General features: G+C 44.1%; 1 protein-coding gene across 1 annotated transcript; it reads left to right on the top strand.

The window, feature by feature from the left end:
- Window positions 1–2,895: 2,895 nt before the first annotated feature.
- AWAT1 (acyl-CoA wax alcohol acyltransferase 1) lies at window positions 2,896–8,366 on the top strand (the record flags this gene model as incomplete). The annotated part of the gene is made up of 7 exons (XM_081125931.1): window positions 2,896–2,971; window positions 3,918–4,025; window positions 4,281–4,351; window positions 5,214–5,418; window positions 6,072–6,243; window positions 7,803–8,002; window positions 8,212–8,366. 7 exons carry the CDS (start codon window positions 2,896–2,898, stop codon window positions 8,364–8,366), a joined length of 987 nt encoding a protein of 328 aa, XP_080982057.1.
- Window positions 8,367–9,636: the final 1,270 nt, after the last annotated feature.

Genomic DNA, 9,636 nt, shown 5'->3' with positions numbered 1-9,636 from the left:
TGCCCTCTATTTCTGTGCAGCCTCTTGTCCCTCACTCAAGCCTTTAGGACACGCTCTTTCATAAGACTCTTGTGATCGCATTACCCATAAGAAAACATCCTGATCACTGACCTCAAACTAAGATAGTTACTGAGGACTTAGGACTTTCCAGGCATTAGGGGCAGATGCACTGACAATAAGATGTGGTCCCTACCCCTTTAGAAGTGTACAGTCTTCAGGTGTGAAAAGCAAAAACAACAAACAAACAAACAAACATAAAACAACCTCACAACCCAACTTGCTTCAGCGAGCATAAAGTTACAACAAAGTAAGAAATGAGTCAGAGAAAGGAATGGGGTTTCAATTCCCCCCTCCCACTTTGGCCTGTATTTGGGACTTACCTAGCAACCAGGTTCCACACTCCTACCCCTGCTCATGGGAGCTGGTACTTAAGCCTGGAAGTCTGGCTTACTCCAAGTGAAAACAGTCTTCAATAGGTCAATGACATGAAAAAAAAAAAAAAAAAAGAGCTGGTAGGAAGGGGGATTATTCTGTATCAAAAACAAATAAAGCCCTGGCCAGTGTGGTTCAGTGGTTAGAGCATTGGTCCCTGTACCGAAAGATCATGGATTCAATTCCCAGTTGAGGGCACCTACCTGGGTTGCAGGTTTGATCCCCAGCCTCAGTCAGGGGCAACCAATGATGTGTCTCTCTCACATCGATGTTTCTCTCTCTCTCCCCCCCTCCCTTCCACTCTCTCTAAAAATCAATGGAAAAAAAATCCTCAGGTGAGGATTAGCACAAAGGAAAAAAGGAAGGAAGGGAGGGAGAGGAAAGAAAAAGAAAAAGAAAGAAAGAAAGAAAGAGAGAGAGAGAGAGAGAGAGAGAGAGAGAGAGAGAGAGAGAGAGAGAGAGGAAAGAAAGAAAGAAAGAAGAAGAAAGAAAGAAAGAAAGAAAGAAAGAAGGAAGGAAGGAAGGAAGGAAGGAAGGAAGGAAGGAAGGAAGGAAGGAAGGAAGGAAGGAAGGAAGGAAGGAAAGGAAGAAAGGAAGAAAGGAAGAAAGGAAGAAAGGAAGAAAGGAAGAAAGGAAGAAAGGAAGAAAGGAAGAAAGGAAGAAAGGAAGAAAGGAAGAAAGGAAGAAAGGAAGAAAGGAAGAAAGGAAGAAAGGAAGAAGAAAGGAAGATCTTACCAAAGGGCTGATACCTGAGTAGTCCAATCCAGTCTTTGAATGCAACTGCCAATCTACTGGAAATCCCAGGAACCTGTTGAAGTGCACCATGAGCATGCAGTAAGCAATATCCAGGCTGTGGGCAATGCTCTGTGTCAAAAGCCATGGGTTCTTCAACAGATAAATCATCTGTAAAGAAAAGAGATTGAGGGAGAACTTGTACATTAAAATAGACTTACACTATTCAAAAGTGTCAAGTTCATAAAAGACAAGGAAAGACCAAGAAACTGTCACAGATTGGAGGAGAATAAGGAGACATGATGAGTAAATACAATGTGGGACCTGATGGAATCCTGGAACAGATAATGGACATTAGTAGGAAAACCATTAGTGTAATTCAAGTCTGGAGTTAATAGTAATGTGCCAGTATTAGCTTCTCAGCTGTGATAGCTATACCATGGTTATTTAAGATGTTAACAAGGGGAAGCTAGGTGAAGGGTATAGGGAACTCTCCATATTTGAACTTTCCATAAATCTAAAATTATTCCAAAATAAAAAGCTTAAAAAAGAGAAAATTTAAGGTATATATCAATTTTTTATGGGCAAGACTGAACCATAGTCATTAGGGAAGTACACTTGGGTAATAAAACCATAAAAAGGCAAGGAAAAAATTACTCTAAATGTCAAGATAATAGTTAATTTGGGAGGAGAAAGAGGGTTGTGATTGAAATGGGACATGGGAAGGCTTCTGGGGAAGGTGGAAAAGTTTTTATTTTTTGACCTAGTGGTGGCTGCAAGGTGTATGTCTTATAATAATTCATTACCTATACATTTGTTTTAGGTAGTTTTCTGTATCTGGGTTTTAGTTTACAATAAAAAATTAGAGAGAGAGAGAGAAATTTAAGACACAGGATCCAAATATAATCAGTGGCTCTTGTTTGGATCCTGATTCAAATTAACCAACTATAAAAAGACATTTGAATATGGGCTGGCTATTAAATGTTATTAGAGAATTAGTAAATTTGTTAAGGGTGATAGTGGCATTGTTATTATGGAAGAAAAATCCATTTTTTAATGCATAGTAAAGTATTAGGAGTGAAATAACATGTCTTAGAATTGCTTTAAAATACTCCAAGAAAAAAGAGTAAGGAGATAAATGAAACAAGTATGGCAAAATATTAATTGTTTGAAGATGAACATAAAGATTAAAATTTGTTGCTTTCTCTAGTTTTGTGTGTGTTTTGAAATTTTTATAATAGAAAGTTAAAAGAAGGAACAGCTCCAAACCAGGCTGCCTCAGGTCAACAGTAAGTTACAACAGAAACCTAACCCCAAGTGCTCGCCACCCACACAAACCTCCAGAGCTCCCTTCCCACCAGCCATCTCCCTGAGGTCATAAACCCTGTGCTCTAGAAGTAGCCTATGAGATGTGTGTTTCTTCTCTGGATCTCTGGGTCAGTAGGACTAATTGCAGTCCTTCTCAACTTTCTCCATTTTGATGTCCCAATAATCCCAGAAAAGAGAGTCAAAGGGCAAATGTGCAGAGTCCAGGGCTCAGATCTGATAGGGCAGTCCTTGGTGCTCCAGAGCCTGCCCCTGAAGCGGGTGGTAGGTGTGAGACAGCACAAGAAGGGAAGAGAGCAGGTAAAAAGCCTCATAGTCACTATTGAGTGAGCTTCCAGAGGCTGGTGGCACCTTTGGTTGGAACACTGTTCTGGGATCTTCGCCTCTGTCAGGCTCCTGGGCATCATGCCTTGTTTTAAGCAGCCTAAGCACTTCCAGAGTCTCATACTTCTGCATTGGCCCTTGAGCTACCTTGCCATATGTGAGTACTGATCTAAGAGTGCATGGCAAGAAGCCAGAATCAGGGGTCAGGGCCAGATCTGGGGTGATTGATTTTTAAGCTCATGAAAAGTTTCATCTCTGGCCTTTCATCATCTCAGATGGTACTGCAGAGTAAAGGCAAGGAGTCTTGAGTTCCACGAATGCCCTAGAGAAGGAAGAGATAGAGCCCCAAGGGGCAGTAAGGACAGGCAGGGGGGTAGAACAGGGTCATGATGGGTATGAGTAGATCTAGCTCATTTCAGCCACTTCCTAACCCTCACTCTCTGGAGAAGAGAAATGAGACCCAGGAAATAGGCATGATAGGTTCATGATCATAAAGAAGCATGGGGAGTGGGGCAGAGGAAGTATTAGCATTGCAGACTTAGAGGAGTATAGCCTGTGTTTAAACCACAGTTTTCCGTTTTGAGAGTGGGGGTGGTAATATGGCAGGAGACAGGGATAATGAAAATAATGGTGAAGGGAAAGAGGACAAGAATGGTGGATGGGAAATGGTAGAGGGATACAGATGCTGTGTGGGTAGGGTGTGGGAGATATGGACAGTATATGGGCAAGGGAGGGTGGGCTAGTGATTTAACAGGGTTCAGGGATGATGGATAGGGATGGAGACAAGAGAAACAAGATGGTGGCCAAATAAGAGCAGGGGTAAAAGCTGGTGGCAGGCAAGGAGCAGGAGTAGAGGCATAGAGGGGGGGCAGGGAGGCAGGTGGACAGGGGTGACAAGAAAGCAGAGAAATAGGGCTGGTGTGTGGCAGATGGTAGAGGAAATGTTGGAAGGACAAGTAAACATGGATAGTGGATGGGAAGGAGCTCAATTTTGCAAAAGGCCCAGACCAGAGGCATGTGTAGTTTGGAGGGCTCTTAATAGGGCGGGACATGGTCAAGTTCTGCTTGCAGCAAAAATTTGGTCTGACTTGCTCTCTCATCAGTTTGGATTGTGCAGCCATTGTTCATTTATCTGCTGTTTACATCCTTGTGGCCACTACCAGCCCTTTACTTTGTCTGGTTTTTCCTGGACTGGAAGACCCCAGAAAAAGGTAAGGCTCATGGATCTAGAAAGAACAGAACCTAAGAATGTTCCTTCTTAACCTGTAACTAGGGAGTTTCACTCACCATGCCACAGGCCTCTCTTCCAAGTTCTCAGAGCCACAGGAACTGGGCCAGGCAGGACCATCTTGGGGTCTCTTTTCCAGCTCTCTAGCAAAGCCATGGTCCCTCCATGCTGCTAAGGAAGCCCTGGAAGGGGTAAGGTTGTCACACAGACACTGTCCCTACTGATATTTCTGTCTCAGGTGGCAGGCGATCCACCTGGGTAAGGAACTGGTATGTCTGGACACACATCAGGGACTATTTCCCCATCACGGTAAGTGTCTCTTCCTTAGCGCCATTCACAGTTCCCCAAATACTAGGCATTAATGCCAAATGACTAGGGTTGTCCAAAGGGAAATGAGCATTCCAGATGAGTCTCAGTGCAGGCCAGACATACTTTATCATCCAACATTGCTACCAGGCACGCATTACTCTGCTAGGACACTTTGGATGCCCTTGGCATGGCCAGATGACATAGACAAAAATGGAAATACGTTCAGTTTAGTTTAACAAACATTGATTGAAAGCCTACTCTGTGCCACATGTTTGGGGTACAGAGAAGTGAGTAGAATACCATTCTCTTCTAGCAAGGAGCTCACATCTAATAGGGAGGATAGACAGTATATTTACAGTTTGGTACAAGGTATACAAATAATTCAGATGAAGGGTAAGGAAAGGCACTTCCAAAGTTCAATAAAAGTTACTTAAGTGGGCACTGAAATGGGGTTGGGGGAGAAAATAACAAGAAGAGGTTCCAGAAATATACTGCTACACAGATCCTCTGAGTACACTTTGGAACAGACAACAAACACTGCCCTGACTTTTAGAGCAGAGCTTGCTGATCTTTTCACTTAAGGGCACTCAGAGAAAATGATACCATCCATGAAGTGCACTGACATAAATGGCTGAGACTCCTTGTAGCCATAGGCAAGAGACCTAGCAGTTCAGCTGCCCCAGATTCTACCTGGTTTCCCAGGGGCTGAGGAGACCAGTATCTCAGTCCCTGAAACCCACTCATGGCCTGTATGTTGAAAAACTCTGGTTTAGAGAGTACCCTGTTCGCTGAAGTGTCTCTACATTTGCTTCCCCATGTAATCTCATTCCACCACCTCTGTCATTTATCTCCGTGGCTGCAGATCCTGAAGACTAAAGACCTGTCACCTGAGCACAACTACCTCATGGGGGTTCATCCCCATGGTCTCTTGACCTTTGGCGCCTTCTGCAACTTCTGCACTGAGGCCACAGGCTTCTCGAAGATCTTCCCAGGCATTACTCCCCACTTGGCCACGCTGTCCTGGTTCTTCAAGATCCCCTTGATTAGGGACTACCTCATGGCCAAAGGTGCTTCTTTCTCATACTTACTACTTCTTCTGGCCCATTTTTCTGCTTGGAGATGCACCTTTTTAAGCCCCTCATCCGCTACCTCTCAACTCCCTCTCACCCCCCCCCCCATCATTATAGCATAGTAGTTAAAAGCATATGTTCTAGAGCTAAATTGTGGTCTTGGGTGACCTACCGAAACTCTGTTGGTCTCAGTTTCCTCATATGTAAAGTGGTGTTTCTGCTGATAGTCTGACCTCAGATGTGGTGTGATAATTAAATAAGATAATACAAGTGAAGTGTTCAGTATAGTGCCTGCCACAAAATATGTGCTCAATAAATAATCACTGGTGCAATTAATGGTGATAAAGGAAAAGAAAGGAGTAGAATTATGGTGGAATTCAGAAAGTCCTTCTGATTATCCCACTGAAAACCTTCCTGCTATAGTTCTGATCCAGTGCCTCCTGCAAAGTGGAGATATTGCTTCAAAGTGAATTGTGTTTTGTGTGCCCACATCCTTCTCTTCTCCACACCCTTTGTCCCATCTCATTATCTCTCCTCCTGGGATGCATGCTAACAGAGGGCATACAAACAAGCCAGTGAGGAGTAGAGCAGAGGGTATTCCCTCTGTCTTTTCTCTTCTCCTGATCTTTGTGCTCCTTGATTCTTTTCAGGTGTGTGCTCCGTGAGTCAGCCAGCCATCGACTACCTGCTGAGCCACGGCACTGGCAACCTCGTGGGCATTGTAGTGGGAGGGGTGGGTGAAGCCCTGCAAAGTGTGCCCAACACCACTACCCTCATCCTCCGGAAGCGCAAGGGGTTTGTGCGCACTGCCCTCCAGCATGGGTAGGTGTTCCTCCCAGGGCAGGGGTGGGTGGCCTTCTCTGAGCAGCATGCCTGGTAGGCGATGCCAAGATAAATGAGACATGACTCTTGCCCTCATTGAACTTACTAGTGAGTAGGGCAGATGGTCATAGAATTTCAAAAAGGTTCAGGTCAGCTATTCCTTCTGAGCTAACTGGACCTGTTCCCAGCAAGCCAAACTGCAAACCCAGATTCATTATGAGGAGAATTGGCTAGAGCTGCCCTAGTATATAGAGGACTCCTACATTATCTCTATCAACATCAATATCTATATTTGCCTGTTAATGTTAAATACAAGAGATAGTACAGTATGGTCAGTATGCACCAGGATCTGGAGTCAGGGGCCTGATTTTAAATCATGGCTCCATGACTTACCATGCACTCTGGGACAAGTTAATCAACCATTCTGAACCTTCATGTTTTCATCTTTATAATGTGGCTACTAATAATTGTACCTACTTCATTGGGTTAATGTGGAGTTTAAATGAATTCGTGTTCATAAAACACGGACCATGTGCCTGGCACACAATAAGCGATGGATAAACATTAGTCACCCTGATGTTGGGGTAAAGAGAGGAGGTTATGAGCAGAAGCCCAAGGCTGGAGCTATAGGTTGTACCACCAGGTCAGCAGGCAACTCACTGGATACAGGGGTAATTGTCCTACTGCAGACTCAGAAAATAGGGAAGCATTTCTTCTAAGGACCGTGCCTGAGTGGTCTGTTGATCAGTTTGGAGCAAATGTAGGGGCAGAGAGTTCTGAACTCAAAGGGAGGAGTCCTGGGGTCCTAGTCTAGGTCCTGCTACTCACTGAACACCTGAGTGACCTTCCCACTTCCAAACCTGGGCTTCTGGACTTGGAAGATAAAGAAAATAACCCCCCACTGTGTCCTCCACTGTCTCTGCTGTGAAGAACCATTAAGGTAACATTGGTCAGAGTGCTGAGAGATTGCTATTAGTAACTCAAAGATTTGTATAAGAGAGATTGTGTTCTCTTGATGCTTCTCTCAAAGAAAGACTTAAGGAGCCTGATTCCCTACCTGGGGCACTGTCAGCATGGATTCCCATGGCCTATGAGAGGGAAACAACTTTACCCTGTGCTAATCCCAAGACCCAAAGACAGAATACATTATGCATAGTCTCTGTGGGTGAGGAGCATATCATATAGACACATCTGTGCAAAATTATCATCATCTCTGTGTTTCCTCAGTAGGAACAGAGTCAGCTATTCCCCTCCCTGACACCTCCTGGAAGCTTTTCTTTATGCGATGTGGGTCTTTGGGAATCTCTGCCCAAACTCTTCTTCCTTCCCTGCATTCCCATATCTTGCCCCTGTGATCCTGGCCCAGAGATAGCACTTTCACTGGCCTTGAAAATTTCAGGACAAGAGACATTAAGTGTGGGAGCTCTGTTTAGTGCAAGAAGAAATACTTGTGCCACAGGGATTTCATAATGGATGGGGGCCTGCCCATGAATAAGTGTTCTTCCTGAGTGGTTTCCACCTAGATTGTGTCTGGGAAATAAATTGGAGTTTTCCTACAGCGCTCATCTGGTCCCTACCTTCACTTTTGGAGAAACTGAGGTATATGAACAGGTACTGTACCAGAAGGACAGCTGGATGTTTAAGTTTCAGAGCCGCTTTCGCCGTCTCTTTGGTTTCTATTGTTGTGTCTTCTATGGACGAGGCTTCCGCAGAGGCTCTGCTGGGCTCCTGCCATACCCGCTGCCTATCACCACTGTGGGTGAGTGCTGCTCTCAACCCAAGGACACCTCACTCTTTTTCAACTTCCACCTGAGCCCTGACCCCACTGTCCCCACCAAAGAATAGAGCAGAGGAGGGGGAGAAGCTAGGAGTTGATTTGGGATGCTAGACGATCAGGCCCAGGTAAAGAGAAAGAGGCTTACAGAGCACAAGATTCCGACACTTGCCCTTTCTCATCTCTCTTGGCAGTCGGGGAGCCTTTGCCAGTACCCAAGATTGAGAAGCCAAGCCAGGAGGTGGTGGACAAATACCACGCGCTCTATATGGAAGCCCTGCACAAACTATTTGACCAGCACAAGACCCTGTTAGGCTGCTCAAAGATTCAAAAGCTGCTTTTCTTGTGACTGAAGGGGCTGTGTGCCCAGAGGCAAGTGCCTCAAAGAGGAGACTCATTTGCTGCTCTCCAAAAGTGGGAAAAGGGAGATGAAGGAGGGCTATATATGGTCAGGGAGGGCATCAGGAATTCCTTCCTTGGCACAGAGTCCTTGTAATTGCTGTCCCTGAGTTGCTTCACTCATTCTTTCCTCAGATGCAGATATCCTGAGGCCACTCAAGCCCAGACATGCATGCTCACTAACAGGCTCCCTACTGGCTCTCCTTTCCCAGTCCAACCTCCCAGGGCCTGGAGGGCTCAAATGACAGCCAAGAAGTCTGAGTAGCTACCACCTTACTGTTGTTGTTGTCTTCGTGCATTTTAAAAATTGAGATATATTTTGCATATGATAAATTTAACCCAGTTTAAAGTGTAAAATTCAGTATTTAGTATATTCAGAGTTGTGCAACCACTACCACTGTCTAATTTTAGAGCATTTTTCAGGAACCCCAAAAAGGAAATCCAGTTCACATTACTAGTCACTCCCTATTCCCCCATCTAATCCACTTTCTGTCTCTGGATTTGCCAATTCTAGGCACGTCATATAAATGGAATAATAGAATATGTGGTCTTTTATGCGCGGCTTCTTTCACTTAGCATAATGTTTTCCAGGTTTACCCATGTTGTAGCATGTATCAGTATTTCATTTCTCTTTGTGGCTAAATAATATTTCATTGAACATACACACCACATTTTTTATCCATTCACCAGCTGATAGACTTGTGGGTTATTTCCACTTTTTGGCTATTATGAATAATGATACTATAAACATTCATGTACTTTTGTGAGGTAACCTGCTGTCTCTAAATACAAAGGCTTACTTTATGTCCAGACCACTGAGCTAACAAGCATGCTTTTCAGATAGGTCAAAGGCATCTCACTCAGGGCTTCTTTTCAGTTGGTAGAATTATTTCACATAGGTCATTTGGGCATCATGATGGTCTTCTAACACCATAATCCCAAGATATTTGTTACCTTCTGGGAGTGTACTATGGGGAAATCCACTTTATCCTATATGCTTATTAAGTTTTTCTTAAAGCCAAGCAGGCAGCCAAAATGGAGAAACAAAAAAACAAGCCTCAAGTGAAAGAACAAAGGAATTCTCCAGAAGAAGAGCTAAATGAAATGGAGATGAGCAATGTATCAGATACAGAGTTCAGAATACTGATCATAAGGATGCTCAACAGCATGAGAAAAATGGAAACTATGAAGGAAATGAAGAATGACATAGTAGAAATACA

This window comes from Miniopterus schreibersii, assembly GCF_964146895.1.
Source record: "Miniopterus schreibersii genome assembly, chromosome: X".
Classification (NCBI taxonomy): domain Eukaryota; kingdom Metazoa; phylum Chordata; class Mammalia; order Chiroptera; family Miniopteridae; genus Miniopterus; species Miniopterus schreibersii.
The sequence above is the reverse complement of the archived record's forward strand: the minus strand, read 5'-3'. Positions and strand labels throughout refer to the sequence as shown.